This window comes from Myotis myotis, unplaced genomic scaffold, assembly GCF_014108235.1.
Source record: "Myotis myotis isolate mMyoMyo1 unplaced genomic scaffold, mMyoMyo1.p scaffold_m19_p_5, whole genome shotgun sequence".
NCBI classification, from domain to species: domain Eukaryota; kingdom Metazoa; phylum Chordata; class Mammalia; order Chiroptera; family Vespertilionidae; genus Myotis; species Myotis myotis.
In genome coordinates this window covers 49,072,887-49,089,789 of record NW_023416357.1, presented here as the reverse complement: position 1 = coordinate 49,089,789, position 16,903 = coordinate 49,072,887, and the positions used below count along the sequence as shown (strand labels likewise).

The following is a 16,903-nucleotide window of genomic DNA, read 5'->3' as shown; positions in this document are numbered from 1 at the left end:
TTCTAGTAATAGTTACTTTTCTTCTATAGTCACATTTCCTCCCTGTTTTGTGTTTTTAAGATCATCTACCTTTCTTTAATGTTAATTCTGAAATTTTTAGGTTATGAAACCAAATTGCTAAATTTTGTTTCCTAACTCCATTGAATAAGATAATTAACTTTACCATTTTGGGATAATTATTGTTTTATCAACCTTTTGTGATAATTTTAGAAACTTAATATTGAGAAAATCTAAAATTCCTTATAGATTGCTTATATAAATATTTATTGATTAGAAATAACAGTTTGCATTTTAAACCATTTGATGCTGCTGAGTTGATGAAAGAAATACCTGAGGCCATTCTTATTAGCTATAAAATGCTTAAAGGAATTTAAGGGAAGAGGCTCGTGAGGACTTTTAAATTATGAATAGTGTAGGATGGCTTGGGAGTTACCATATTGAATAGAACTATTTAATAGAACTATTCAGGTGAATAGATGTGTATTAACCTGTGTGTGTATTAACCACATGACTTAATTATGAGTCTGACGGAAGAAGCTTCTTTTCATTTCTGTATATATCATCTTAATACTTTATTTTCAGTAGTAAATATCTTTAAATTATGAATAAATGTTTATATTTTTCACCATTATGGCTTCTCTTTTTATATCTTATAAATTAATTTTTGTCCGTGTCTCATCTACCTCTTCCTCTTTTGGAATGGGAGGTTTGAAGTGGCACTTGACTCTATTATTTTGTTTTAATGAGTAATCCTGCCACTTTCCTAAAGAATTAAATACCTTGAAGAAATAAGCAATATTTGCTTGTAAATTAGCAGCCTGGTGATTTTTCTTTTTTAATATATTTTATTGATTTTTTTTTTTTTTACAGAGAGGAAGGGAGAGAGATAGAGAGTTAGAAACATCGATGAGAGAGAAACATCGATCAGCTGCCTCCTGCACATCTCCTACTGGGGATGTGCCCGCAACCCAGGCACATGCCCTTGACCGGAATCGAACCTGGGACCTTTCAGTCCGCAGGCTGACGCTCTATCCACTGAGCCAAACCGGTTTCGGCAGCCTGGTGATTTTTAATATGAAAAAATTGACTCGTTTTCTGGCTCTTATTAGGTAAGATTTATATATTGTTATTAGTGCTATAGATCTGTAGTTTTTGAAAAACTGCATAGTCTTTAATCTGGTTTGAATTCCATTAGTATTATCTTTGCCATGTTATAAAACTTCATCCTGATAAAAATTTTATTTCTTCTATCTCATTTGGATTTGTACTCTCTGAGATAGATAGGAGAAGAGATGTATTTGGGGTGTGTTATGACCTCAGAAATCTCAGTGTGTGAATTTAATAAAAGTTTCTCACTCGGCTTTCTCAGAGAGGAGTGAGGGTCAAATGGGGGAGTCAGGGGTTGGGCAGCTCTCCAGGTCGACCCTTCACAAAATGGTGTTTTAAGGATTCAACTATTCTTCAAGTGCTGACTTAGGGATTGTAAACTTTTGTCTTGTGGCGCCACTGTCCTCCTGCTGCCTCTGTGCAAGTCGAGAGAGAAGGAGGGGCTATGGATCTTTCTGGGGGTTTTAAGAGCTAAGCTTAGAAATAGATGTATCATTTTTGCCCATGTTACATAGGCTAGGGCCCTGTGGCTAGTTCAGGCCAAAGTACAAGGGAGTCTGGGAAATATAGTTTTCAGTTTTACCTAGAAAGTAAATGCAGGATTGGTGAGAAATGAGAAAACACATTTTAACTTTAGTTCACGTTCACATACTGAAAAATGAAACAGATCAAGGCTTTTTTACCCCAGAAGTCTAACAGAGTGTACTATGGATTTGATTTTTGGATGCCCAACAACTCGAGACCTTGTCCTGGAACTGACCTACTTGAAAAGAGCTTTGAATTTGGTGGAGGTGAACTTTTCTACAACCACTGTGACTTCTGTTGGTAGATTCTAGAGTAATTTAAGATTTTCTTTTTTTCTACCCGTTTTCCTAGCTGTACTTGGCTTTTAGAAGATATCCTTCAAGTTATAAGTAGTATATATCCTTTACTTACTGTATTCTTATGGCTTCTCTATGGCTACATAGCCACCTTTAGTCCTAAGCCAAATTAAAAGGCACATTGAAGTAGAATTTAAGAAATATCTATTCAAATTATACCTCTCACCATTTGAGGTTAAATTTATTAAATTATAAATATTTTGTATTCCATTCCAGTTTTTTAAATAGGAAAATATTTTTCTTCCAGAAAGTATTATTCTCCTTTTTTTTTTTTATGCCTTTTTATATGACTACTGGATTTTGTTGAAGGGAATCTTGCTTTAAACAAGAACTTAAGTAGTAAGTTCTCTTCTCCCAATAACGTGTGAACATGAAAATCTCAACTGTAACCTTGAAAAACTCGAAGGAGTCTAATGCTCTCAGATTGCCATATTTCTCCCTCCCTCCTCCAAAAGAAGAAAACTCTTGGGAAGTTGGTGTTTCTGTACTTTTAGTGTAAACTGCTTTCCCTAACCTAAGGAACACTTGTTTTAACAGTTGCTCAGATCCCCTAAAGATGATAGTTCTTTATAGTGTCCAGCATACCACTGATTTGTAGCCAAAGTATTCTACTTTCTATTGTAATTAAAGTTCCTTTTTGTTTTGAAGTTTGCTTGGCCCCTCTTTTCATGGAGAGGTAAGTGATAGGTTACATTCTTTGTACATTTGAATAGTGGGTTTTGCATGAGGAGTAGGGTTTGCTTTTTCTCCTTTATAGCTTCTTTGATGAACCTGCTCTCCATTTTCCTGATTGTTTAGCTCAAACCTATGCATTTTTCTCTACCCCTTTGCCTTCCTAGGCTCTCACTTTGATGTGCTCCTTCCCTTCATATGTCCCTTATCGAAAACGATATGGTCAGATTTTTTCTGATTCTTGTCTTACCCAAAATTGGGTAAGGAGGGTGCAACAACACCTTCCTATTCAAGTTGCTCTAATTATTTCTGCCTGTTCTCTTTTGCATGTTGCCTGACCCACAAATCTGCTAGTTCCCTTTGGTGAGAGAAATCTACTATTCAAATGCACAGTAGGTGGGACCTATGACCTAAGGGAAAGGTTTAAACCTTCAGCTGCTACCCTTATGGAATGCCTGAGTCCTTGCTCTCCTTGCATTAGCTGTCTTAATTAACTTCCAGTTCCAGAATGTCATTGATGTTCTATTAAAATTTCCAATTATTAATAGGAGACTGTATATGTATAGCAAACAATATTGTAGCTGCTTGTACTGAAAGGTTTTCTAAGTGTTAAGTGCTATTTATTTTCTCAAATTTTTTTTTTGTGTCAGAATTTTGGAGATTTAGAGTGGAGACTAATGACCTATGTGTGTACCCTGAAATAGAATTTTGTATGATTATTTATGTATGAAAGCTTTCTAGCTTGCTCTGAGTACTAAGTTTTTCTATATTTGTTCATGTTCAGATTTCCATTCTAAATTTCTCAAATCTTCTGAAATACTTTTAAGTGGTTTGCTTTAAATGACATTGTTGCTTAAAGTCTTCAAAGGGTATGGATCAATATATTCTATGTTTTCTGATACATATTTTTTCCAGTGTTATTGAACTTCTTTAGTAAGAAAGGTTGTGGTCATATTTTATCTAAGAGTTTTATACCAGAAAATAATTGAAAAACATTTTAATAATTTTGTGGTGTATAATATCTGAGACACTGACCATCTGAACATAAGTGAAAAAAGCCACTGAATAACCAAGGGGATTGTCATAAAATACATACTTAGCTAAAAGGCTAGCGGTTCAGTTTTTTAGGGAGATCCTATTAATGATTTTTTAAAAATATATGGAACGCCTCATGAATTTGCCTGTCACCCTTGCACAGGGGCCATGCTAATCTCTGTATCTTTCCAATATGCTGCTGAAATTAATACTTTTTATTTTTTATTTTAAAAACAATACATGTCTGTGATGTAGAATGTGATGGATATATTGATATAAAAGGAAAAAGAAGAGGTAGTGGGCTATATTCTCATCAGCCAAAGGTAATCACTGTGAAATTTTGTTATTTTTCTAATTTTTTCCGTTTATAGTTTACCTTCAGGGTACATCATGTCCCTTTTGCCTAATATAGTAGCATAAAGCACTTTTCTCTAATTATGTTTTTGTAACCATTATTAACTGCTACATAGAATCTAAAGTAATATACTTTTGTGTCTGTCTTCCAAGCCACTGTTAGGAAGGCATAGTGTGGCAATAACAAGCATATTGCAAATAATTTAGCTGAGATAGACATACCAACTAACAGTAAAGGAGAAGACTAAAAATTGAACTTGAAGTATAATAGATGGGAACCATATGCTGTACATTAACCTGTGTACGGACTACTAACTATTGGGAAAAAATTATGCAGCTCTACTTCTAGGTTTTAGTTTGAATTCATGATCTCAGACCTTAGATGGCCACTTAGAGGCCTGGCAGTCTTTGTATGCTCTACTTCATAGACAGTTTTTCAACCCCAAAGCCCTTTCTCCTGAAACATGCTTGTCTGCCTCAGCCTCACACTAGCCTCTTAAAACCAAAGTCAGTTGCTCTCATCTTCACAGCACCAAACCTACAAACCTAGTTACACATGCAACCCTTCTTTTCTTTAATGTTATATATTTTAATTTTTGTCTATGAAGGAAGTATCCTGTCTCATGCCTCAGTTCCTGCACTTGTACTCTGTACCCCATTTCTTCTAACCTTCACCCAGACTTTGCTTCTCTGTCAGTTGCTTTATTGTCTCTATAAACTTTACTTTCTCACTTCCTTATTAACTGTTTAGCTTCTACCATGTTTTATTTTCTCCTTAGGCTATCTTATTAATTCCTATGGATGTAAAAACCACAATTATGTAATGACATCAAAGTGTCTCTGAGTTGTAGACTGTAATATACAGTTACCCTCTTGATATTTTCACTTGATATGTCATAGGTACTTAAAAATTCAGCATACTTAAATTCTTTATTTCTTCCTGCTCTACTCCATTTCAGAAAATGTTTCTCAAATTGGAAATGGTAGACATCATCCTTCATTCCTTTTTTTCACTCCCTGCCTTTAGTCCATCAGCAAGATCTGTTGATTTGATATCCAAAATATATCTCTCTGCTCTTCTAGCCTCCCTCTAATTCACAGAGCAGTAAAAGAGATCTTACAATGTAAATCAAGTCTTTTCTCCTGCCTTGAGACCACTACTTTAGCATCAAATCTAAACTCCATACCATGACCTGGGGGTTTTGCATGATCTTCTTTTTAGCCTCCTTCATGTGTTTCCCCTTGCACATGGTTCTGCTGCCTTCTTGGTCTTTTGGTTACTGCAGTGTTCTTTCATGCTTTTGTGCTTTTGGGCATGCTGTTTTCTGCCTGGAATGCTCTTCCCCTCTGTTGTTCTTATCCTTAGCTTTCTGGGTAAATGTCATTTAAAGAGTTTTTTCTAACCTAATACTTAAGTCTTACGTCTCTCATTCACACCACTTGTTTGGTTCTTTTGCATGGTACCCACTTTATGATTTTTTTGGGGTCACATTTTAAAAATATTGATTTCAGAGAGGAACGGATAAAAACATCAATGAAGAGAATCATTCATTGGCTATCTCCTGCATGACCTCCTAGGTAGGGATCGAGCCCACAACCTGGGCATAGGCCCTGACCAGAGTCGAACCATGATCTCCTGGTTCATAGGTGGATGCTCCAACCATTGAGCAACACTGGCCAGGCTGTCATATTTTTTATTGGTTAAATTCTGCCTCAACTGGAATATAAGTATCAGCAAAGCATGGGCTTAAGCTTTATTGTGTGTGGTTATACTCCATTGCCTAGCAGAGTACTTGACCATAATTGTCGAATGAATGAATGAATGAATGAATGAATGAATGCATAGAAGAGTAACAGACTAGAAGGAGCCCTAAGAACACCCAGCAGAGCATCCTTAAATTCCAGTTTTTAACAGTAATTATTCCTGATGAAGATGACCTGAGTTGTCAAGTAAGAAGTATAAAATAAATGCAATCCAGTTTAGAAATAAGAGTAAACAAACGAGTATATTTAAAAAGAGAATGGGTCCTAGAAAATGTAAGGGTCATAAAATATTTTATTATTATAGGATTTTAAATGTAACCTAACTTTTCTTATATTAAGAGCTAAGCAATTAAATTTAGTCTCTAAATTGAATTACTGCTTAAGTGTCTTTTTAAGTGTTATATACTCAGTTCTCATCACTTGTATATTCTATATTTGTGATTTGCTTACTTATCAAAGTTTATTTGTAAAATGTATTCATTGAAGCACCACAAAATCCATAGCTGTGATACTTTGGAGGTAGTTCACAGACATGCAGAGGGGAAAATTTTGAATGGCCCTGTGCCCATTTTCCCAGCAAGTGAGGCCTTATTGTTTCCCCTCTCATATTATAAACAGATGTCCTTTTTGTAGTCTATTTAGTGCCACATTTTTCATTTTTGCTTTTTGTTGATGACTTTACTATTAAAAATGGCTTCCGAGCATAGTACTGAAATGCTATTTATTGTTCCTAAGCAGAAGAAAGCTATGATGTGTGCTATAGAGAAAATTTGCTGCAAATATTCATAGAACTCAGGAAAATACAATACTTATGATTACAATTACTAGGTAAGCTTTGTTGAGGCATGAGTTATAGCTCTGTTGGCTGGGCTGTGAACTTAATGTTAATGAATTAATATACAGTAGGTCCTCGGGTTACGTTGGAGCTCCATTCCTACCCACCTACATAAGCACCTGCGTCACTCACATGGAGCACATATACAGCAATAATGAAGTGAAACAGTAAAAAAACTTTAAAAAAAGATAACAATTTCTGACCTTTACTTATGGTAAATAAGTAATAACAAACATAAAGCACATATGTACATATGTCGAAATGATGGAACTTTTTTTTTTATATAAATAAATGGGAGATGGCAACATAACCACGAAACGATGTAGGTCAAGTCCGTCGTAACCCGAGGACTGTCTGTATATAAAGTACCTTTAAACGTAAACACACATATAACAACATTATGCATTGATTGGTTGATGAAAATGTTACTAATCAGAGGCTCTCAGGTACAGTGTTTGTGGCAACTTTATGAGAATCAATTGTAAGTTAAAATTCTGGACTTCAGTAAGTGCCTCCTAACCCATGTTAATTATAGTTTAGGGACTTTTTGGTTAGAATATATGTTATATTTTAAAATCTTTAAATTTAAGAGGAGAACTGAATTCATTTTAGTTCAGTGATCCTTTTGGGGCCCTTAACAGCCAGTAACTGTACATAAAATCTTCACTCAAAGAATTTTTCAGTCAGTGGGATATTCCATTTTAACCCATAACAAAGACACCTCCTATTACTAAGGAAATTCCAAGGGCTTTTTAAAATTTTTTCATTGGTCTTCAGAGAAAGAGAAAAATATGTATGTGAGAGTGAAACATTGATCAGCTGCCTCCTGCATGGTCCTCACTGGGGACCAAGACTCCAAACCCTTCGGTGCACAGAGGATGCCCAACTATCTGAACCACAATGGCCCCAAGGGCTTTTGAGGCTGTGTGCCAAGAACTGGGGACAGTAATCAGATGTATTCTTTATTTTATCACAGGGAGACTGCCTTATAAACTGTAAAAGGTAAAAGTGGAGTTTGCCAGATAGGTGCATAGGTTTTTAAAAGCAGAACCAGGAATGCCAAAACACCAGGAATGAAACACTTTGTGAAATACAATGTCATTTAATCTAGGTAGATTGTCATGTTCAAAAGGGGAATTTTTGAAGGTGGATCCAGTAAAGTAGCTGGTAGCGAAATGCTGTGGAACAGAAGGTCACAAAACCTAAACATATTTGGGCTTTATGTGTTTTAATTTCAATGGAAAATTTCAACATATACAAAGCGTAAACAGAATAACATAATGACTATATAATGAATATCACGAGCTCCTATGTACTCATCACAATTAATAGCTGGTTGTCAGTTTGTTTCATCTCTTCTCTCCTCCAAACATATTATTTGTAGCAAATATTACTTCATTCATAGATATTTCAGTATACATTTCTAAAATACATGAGCTTTTTAAAAATTACTATTATCGCATTATTACAGCTAAAAATTTCTAACATCAAATTTCCAGTCATTATTCACATTGTCAGTTCTGCAGTGTTTTTAAAAACAGCAAATCAATTGCTAATATTTTTTTAATTGGCATATTTCACTTTAAAATTCTAGATTTTTTTTGTAATTGAAAAATTGCAAGCTCTAGCAAAACTGTTTCTCTTTTATGACAATAGGACCTTGGTTAGAGTCCTTGTCTAGCTGTCTTACTTACTGCTTCACCCTGTGAAGTCTTACAAAGGATTTTCACAGGCATATTTCTTAATAAGATTTGCATTACGGAAAAATAACTAAAGGTGGGATCAGAATGTACTTAGGAGAGTGTCCAGAGGGAAGGCATAGGGCAGACAGTAAGACAACCATCTTGATGGGGTCCACAATGTGTGTGATCACTACCAGCTGGGCCTTCTGGTTCTCCACCAGTGTGGTGCAGTGTTAATCCCTGCCTGAAGGACAAGTGGCTTCTTGGTGGGGACATTCGCTTTGCTGGCAGCTTTCTTCTCAGCCCTTGCCAACAGTCTCTGCTTCTTCTCCTGCTATGTCTCTGGTCTGTACTTGTGGGCCAGGTTTAGCAGTTGAGTAGCTCTTTGGTGGTTCCGGACCTGAGTGAACTGGTTAATCGCAGGAAGCACTTTTAGACACTCCAGAGAATAGCCTTTTGTCCCTGCAGCCAAATGTATTGGGGCCATTTGACAATCAGTTGTGATCCCTTTGGGGCTGGCACCACCTTCCTTCCCTTAGCCTCTTTCTTTTAGGATCTTGGATCTTGGGTGGCAGGCAGAGAGAGAAAGGAGTATAAAGAGTTTTTAAAATAACAACAATTTACTCTAATTTCCATACACATAAAATTTGATAATCCTCCAACTAAATTAAAGGAAGGAAAGCAAAGCAAAGACTACTTGTATTTTGGGGAGCACTCAAGGGACACTCTTTTTATCAGTTCCTTTTGTGTAAATGAAGGGGTGGGTGGAGAAGTTCAATGTGCTGCTGCAGCTTGCCTGCAGTTTACTCCATTTACTTTTAATAGGAAGCCTTTATCATCTTAATATATGTTAATACATTGTTAGTTGTAAGAAATATACCAACAAACAACACTTCAGGGTCTGGCATCTATCTAGTAAGTGCTTGGCATTTGCTGGATTTGTATCTAAATAAATCCTTTTAAGTATCTATTAGTATCAGATTAGAGATTTCACCTGAATTTCCCCAGCAGTGTCTCCACAAATAGGAAACTCAATAAATACTTACAGAACATGAATAATTTGGGTGATTTTAATTGCTTTATTTAAAAGGATTCCTCTTTTTCTTAGTTTAAGATGGTATCAACATCCTACAGAAGAAGAATTAAGAATACTTGCAGGGAAGCAGCAAAAAGGGAAAAGCAAAAAAGATAGGTAAGTTATATTGTTGAATTTGTAAAGTGTTAAATATTTGACACAATTTATCTAAGTACATTTTTGTACTTTGGTTAAAGTAACATTTACTAATTACACCATAAACAGTTGACAAGTTTGAGCTCAAAATCCATGATCTAAAATAATACTGACTCACTCTCTAAGAAAACCCCTTTTGTGATCATCTATATATAAGCACAAAAATGATTATTTTACTTAAGGATAGTCAGCTATATTCTTCTCTGTGTTTCAGTAATGAAAACAAATAGACATCATATTAAAATTCAGTGTGGGATTGATGGGGAAGACCCATAATCCATGTCTTTATAAGTCATTTAAAGATACCAGTTAGTTTGGATTCCTTCCCACCTTTTGTTACCACTCATTATGATGATATTGGGCAAATTCATATGCTTTTGACTTCTGTTTCCTCATTTTTTACATCAAAGGGGTAGACAAAATAACTCTTTAGGTGCCATTCAGCTGCTGAATATTATTTTGATGTTTAAAGTTTATAAAGAAAACGCTTAACCTGAACATTACTGAATGGATCACAGCAGCCTCATCTGTGAAATGGAAGGACCAAACTAATTTTGTAGGATCCTTTCAGCTTGAAAATTTTATATCTCTATTTAAATAGCATTCTCAAAGAAAGTGTTTGTTAATTAGCCTTTCTGAATGGGCCTTAGTTTTAGATTCCTCAGTTGGGGATGGGGAGGACTTCTTACGACTTGAAACTTATTCTAATGTTATAAAATGTCAATGAGAACAAACTGTCACCAAATTTAAAAATTATTTTTTATTGTTTTAAATATATCTTTATTGATTTTAGAGAGAGAGGAAGGGAGAGGGATAGAGATCTAAATTTGATTGGCTGCCTCCTGCATGCCCCCCACCAGGGATTGAGCCCACAATCCCGGGCATGTTCACTAACCAGGAATCAAATTGGGGACCTTTTGGTTCATAGGTCAGTAGTCAACCACTGAGCACACCAGCCGGGCTAAAAATTCTGTAAATATTAATGATTATTTTGCTTGTAATTGGAAATTTGAAAAAATTGTCTTTTCTTATCTCACTACCATTCTTTTTCACTTATAATTACAAATAAACCTTGAAACTCATTAGAAGATTAAGTGTAACCCTCCTTCTCTGAATTTCAATAGTTATTTTTTAAAAAATATTCCTGCTTAATATTATAATTGCCAAAGAATTTTTAAACAGTTTAACTTAATCTACACAATCCTGAATATATGTTATTATTTTAATTTATATTTTACCTATGAGTAAGTTGTTGATCAGAGAGGTTAAATGAGTTGAGCAAGTTCCCGTAATCCTACTAAGAGTCAGGATTTTAATCCAGGTTTTTTTAGTTTCTGCATTTCTTTTTTTTTTTTTAATTCTTTATTGTTGAAAGTATTACATATGTCCCCTTTCACCCCATTGTCGTCTCCCAGCCTGCCCCACTCTACATTTCTTTTTAACTGGTCCATCTCTACCTATTCATAGCTACCATGTCCAACATTTGTAAAATTTAGTTATGTAATATAGTATTTGTTTTACAAACATGTAATTCTTATTGTATGCTTTATAATCAATAATTTTATTATTTTTACAGTAGTTTTTGTATGTTGAAATGCTTTACATTTACAAAAAAATACACTAGCCATAACCGGTTTGGCTTAGTGGATAGAGCATCGGCCTGGGGACTGAAAGGTCCCAGGTTCGATTCCAGTCAAGGGCATGTACCTTGGTTGCGGGCACAATCCCCAGTAGGGGGTGTGCAGGAGGTAGCTGATCAATGTTTCTCTCTCATCGATGTTTCTAACTCTCTATCTGTAAAAAATCAATAAAATATATATATTTTTTAAAAGTACACTAAATGACATTTTGTTCCTGGCAGCAATAATTATTTGATTTATTGACATGAATTAATATTTTTACTGAGATTTTCCTAGTTTATACTTATTTGAGAATAAATGCAAAATTGTTTCTTGGTTTTGTAATTAATGTTACTGAAACTTAGTTTATTACTTTTAATATATTACTTTTAATATATAGCTTTAAAAATTAAATTTGTGTGCACCTGAAGAATTCTGTGGTTTCCTCCTTTTGTGATTCTTAGTAAAAGCATCTGAGTTGGCCTTTCATGTTTCTCATGCACATAAGTCTTAATATATTTCTTTTGCTCTGACATGTTTATAGCTACAGATCTGCTTATATATATGTGTGTGTATACATGTTTAATTACAATGAGAAATGTATTTTGTCTTCACTTGCTTTTCCTTTGTCCCTAAAAAAGATGTTAGGTTGTCTTTAAATCTCCAGGAGACTGTAGGAGAAATGGGGTGAAATGCTAAACTAGCAATTAAGATTTTATTCCCATCACTAATGTGTCTTTTCCTGACAATCTGTATTTTCACATAATAATTTACATTCATATTTTATAGTCCCCCTTTTAAAAACTTCTTTTGAGTACCTTACCTTCATTTTGATGAGTTATTAAAAGTTCTGCTTCTTTTTCACTGAAATTTCAAACTGCATTTGTAATTGGTTTGATACAAAACTTGGATAATAACGTAGGTAACTTGTTTTCTTGTTTCACTTGTCTGATTTTTATAGGAAATATAATGGTCACATTGAGAATAAACCACTAACCATTCCAAAGGATATTGACCTCCATCTAGAAACAAAGTCAGTTACAGAAGTGGATACCTTTGGTAAGGGAAATCTTGGGCAAAGTATTCTGTAAATCTCAGTTTTATATTATGCTAGTAAAAGTACCTTTATCTGTTGTGGCTAGACTTTTTGTATGTTTTTTTAATCACTAAGTTAATTATTCAAAATATGAAATCTTTCTCAGAACCTAGAAGCTCAAAATGACTTCATTTGAATTGAATTTCTCTTTTCACCTAACTATAGTAAGCATTATTTTTTCCCATTTTTTAGCAGAGGCTGACTTATACAAGTTTGTTACACATTTTTTTGTTCATGCTGAGATCAGTGTTCATTATTTCAAATTCTAGACTTTTTGCCATCTATCCTAGTCTGTTTCTTATAATGTGGCTTGCAAAAATGCATTTGTAGCCCTAGCCAGTTTGGCTTAGTGGATACAGCATTCGCTTGTGGACTAAAGGGTCCCAGGTTCATTCCGGCTGAGGGCACATGCCTGGGTTGCGGGCTCGATCCCCAGTGTGGGGTGTGCAGGAGGCAACCAATTCTCTCTCATCATTGATGTTTCTATCTCTCTCTCCCTCTCTCCCTCTCTGAAATCAATAAAAAAATATATTCAATACATTTGTATATTTGTATTGAATTACCTATATTTGCAGTAATTCAACTTTATGCTCACTTTGAGTAGAAAAGAAAGTGATTTTAGAATAATAAACTGGATTAGGAATAGAACATTTTACTTCTTCAAGATTTACTTTTTACCCATTGGGTATCTCTGAATAAGTCATTCAGTTTTTTCCTGTGTATGTCAAGTGTTTACCCTACATAATAAAAGCCTAATATGCAAATTGTTTAACCGGGAATTCGACCTCTTGCTATGACATGAGCTGACCATCAGGGGGTGGCGTGGAACGTGGCAGGTGTCGGCCATGTGGCGCTGGCAGGGGGCGGCAGTGGAGGCATTGCCGGCCCCGATGGGCCCCAACTAGAGCAGGACCATGGCGGGATGGTGGAGCAGATGAGGGGGCAGCGCCAGGCCAGGGCGGGGTACCAGGCAGGCTGCGTGATCTGGGGCCCAATCCCCGCAGGCCACCTCGAGAGACCCCCCCACCCATGCACAAATTCGTGCACTTGGCCTCTAGTAATTATATAATAACCATGGTGATAACAAATTTAAAATGAAATTATTTCAATCCTAGAAGAGAAAGTCATCTAATGTGATACTCAGAACAGTGGTTTTCACACCTGACTGTACCTCAGAATCACTTGAGCAGCTCTTTAAAAATAAAGAATTCTCATGTCTACTGTTGGAGATGCAGTAAATATAAAGTGGATCCTGGGAATTTGTATTTTTTTTAAATGTTCAAAGTGGTTCTGATTTTTGAGTAGGTTTGAGAAGTAGTGGTTTATATTACGTGAGGAGTTAAAATAATGTGTTTGGGTTTTTTTTTTTAATATACTTTTTATTGATTTCAGAGAGGAAGGGAGAGGGACAAAGAGAAAAATGAATGATGAGAATGAATCATTGATGTGCTGCCTTCTGCACACCCCCTATTGGGGATCGAGCCTGCAACCTAGGTGTGTGCTCTGACCAGGAATTAAACTGTGACCTCCTGGTTCATTGGTCAGTGCTCAACCACTGCGCAATACCAGCTGGGCAACCTGTGTTTTTAAAAAAAATAATTTTGGTAGTGTTTAATAAAAGTATCACTATGTAATTATTAGGCCCTGCTTCTTGTGTTAAATCTTGCCATCCCAGAAAAACCTTCAAATTCATCTAGCATCTATGAAATTTAGAATTATTTTGTGATTTAAAGTGGCTTCAATACATTTGAAAGTTGATTCTACATCTACAAAGATTTTATGTCTATATGTGGAAAGGGTGTCCTAGGGCCCAAAAATGTCCATGAGAAATAATTTAAGTCAGTTGTCTAGTAGCATTAAGACTGGTTATGTTATCCTTTTTTTTTTATACTGTTTTTCATGCATAATTTAAAACATTTAAAAGCACTTTGGCTTCTTTTATTGTCACATTAGTTTTACTATCCTATGTGTACCCTTACTTATATAAAATGTTCACACACATGTATAAATGCAAGAATATATATGCATATCCCGGTTTCTAGTATAGACTTTATCACTTTTACCAATAACTAACATTTATCAAATAATTATTAGCTAATTAGCTTTAATAGCAGCTTAAAATTCCATATTTATCAGCCATTGTTGTAAGTGCTTTACCTGTACTAACTCATCTTCACATTCTGTGAGGTACATAACTCTTACCAAAGTTTAAAAAACAACAACCATCATTAGGTAGAGGTTAAATAACTTGACTAGGATTACGCACTGAATGTGGCAGAAGCAGTCAGTGAGAACTAGGCTATTAATGAACTTAAAAATTGAAATTTGGGTAATGTGGCTTCAGCACACAGATTAATCAATGGTTTGTTTACTTGTACAAACTAATTGCAAATATTACTAGTTTAACAACTGGCCACAAAATATCAAGAGCATTTCACTTCATCAAAATAACAGGGAGATGTTTTATTTATGTTTATATTGATGTATTTATTTGTGAGTGCATGTTTGTGTGCGTAGGTAAAAAGTAGAGAGTTTTTTACCTGAACTTTAGGTACTCAGGAGCTTCGTGAAAATTACTGGACTTGATAAACTCTTAAATTTTCTCTCTATTTCAGTATCATATGAAAAGGTGAGGTATATAATTATATTATTGATACAAAAAGAAGAATATAATACTTGGATTAAATATATAGCAAAGAATACGTATGATTTGTACTTTTGCTGAATGTATATCTTATTGATGCCTGAATAACTATCTTAAAAGTATCTCTCAATTAGTGTTATATATTCATTGTAAGTTCCTCTTAAGGAGCTTAAGAATATTTGAATGTCACTTGGCTGTTTGCTGTTAAGTTCCCTGGAGGTAACCTTATGTGCGCGTGGGCAGGCATGGAGAATTAGAAGACTTACTTCAGTCGTTGTTAATAAAAATTAACAACAGATAACTGTCTATCCGTTTTTCATCCATTTCCCTGTCCTTCTTCCAGAACGTAATTCAGAAGGCTTCACTGGGTGATTTTAGAGAGGGAAGGAGGGCAGGAATCCTGCAACCACTTTAGGGTAAATTTTTTCTACTGATGTTCAGAAGCTAGACATCACACCAAAAAACCTAAAGCAATTAAAGTAACTTGAACCAAATAAAAAATTTACTCAATTATAAAAGGATTTGGAATTTTTTGCTATTACCTCATAGAGATAATGTAAGTTTGGTTAGTTTGTCTTTGATATTTTAAGTAAGTCTTACTTTGAGTGCTATTTTTGAAATACTTTTTCTATAAAAGTGTGATTTTAAAATAGCCTCAGGTATTACATTTTATCACTAAAAATTTTCCAACGCAATGTAGGTCGTTTTATTATGTGCCAGTGAGAACATACAAACTAATGTTTATGTATGTGATTTACTTCCACATTTTTAGGAGGCCTTCTATAAAATGATGTTGATATTTTGGACTATACTCTGGCAGAAGTAAACCAGAATATCTGAAATGAAAAGGAAGAGGGAATCATAAATACTTACAGAGAATGCTAATTTTAATGTAAACCCTTAAGAATGTAATAGTTTTGCCCTAACCGGTTTGGCTCAGTGGATATAGCGTCGGCCTGCAGACTGAAGGGTCCCAGGTTCCATTCTGGTCAAGGGCATGTACCTTGGTTGTGGGCACATCTCCAGTAAGGGGTGTGCAGGAGGCAGCTGATCAATGTTTCTTTCTCATTGATGTATATATCTCTCTATTCCTCTCCCTTCCTCTCTGTAAAAAAATCAATAAAATATATATTTTTTAAAAAAGAATGGAATAGTTTGTTGAAATGGTGTGGTTTTATGGAAAATTTACAGGCATTTCATCAGCTTTTCTTACAGGAGCAGATAACTTATTAAAAAGTAAATTAATTTATTATTTTAACCTGCAGTAACTCAAAATTACTAATCCTCCATTAATGCAATTAATAACTGTAACATAAAGTTTAGCATTCCTCACAGAAATTAATATAAGTAAAGCTGTAGTAGTCTACATTAGATTGTATTCTAAAGTGATTTTCAAATAGTGTGCTGCAAGAATTTTTAAAACATGCCATACTTATTTAGTCTGGAGCACTGACCTCATTTCCCTTAGATTGTCAAATTAAGAAGTAACAACAGCCAACATGACAATAGCCATCCTATGTGAATGAATCAAAATTATATATATATATATTTTTGTCAGATGAGCAAAAATATATTTTTTTGGTTTGCTGCAGAATTTTAGTAATTAGTTTATATGTGCCATGAGATGAAAAAGGTTGAAAATCGCTGTTCTAAAGTATAGATTAGGCGCTTTATAAAGAAGTTTGATTTATAACTTCTGTAAAATACAGCTAATCAGCTAAGAAAATACCAACTCATTTTGCAATCATATATTTTTAACAATTTAAATAATTTTTGGTAATCATTTCAGGTTTATTTTAATTATTTCATTTATGTGGTACTAAAATTTAGTTTTGGATACCAACATTCTTGGTCTCTTTCCTGTATTTTTAAATTCTCATATTTGTAATCCTTACATTGCAAAACACCAAATAGAATAAAGTCTAGTATGTTTATAGTTAATTATAGATAAACCCTTCTAAGCTGTTTGTGAAAGTTTAAGTA

General features: G+C 34.6%; 1 protein-coding gene and 1 non-coding gene across 5 annotated transcripts in view; one reads left to right on the top strand and one right to left on the bottom strand.

The window, feature by feature from the left end:
* The window catches only part of TMEM161B (transmembrane protein 161B), a 70,480-nt gene that overhangs the window by 16,670 nt on the left and 36,907 nt on the right, over positions 1-16,903 (top strand). For 3 of the 4 annotated variants that reach the window (XM_036309265.1, XM_036309264.1, XM_036309267.1), the window contains 2 exons: positions 9,439-9,522; positions 12,142-12,239. In XM_036309265.1, the coding sequence (XP_036165158.1) occupies positions 9,439-9,522; positions 12,142-12,239 (182 nt within the window). Of the gene's footprint in view, positions 1-6,551; positions 6,642-9,438; positions 9,523-12,141; positions 12,240-16,903 lie in introns of those variants that run through there. The other variant, XM_036309266.1, reaches the window with a different exon arrangement.
* LOC118657158 lies at positions 3,814-3,915 on the bottom strand. The gene has a single exon (XR_004967891.1). It is a non-coding gene; the product is annotated as a U6 spliceosomal RNA (small nuclear RNA).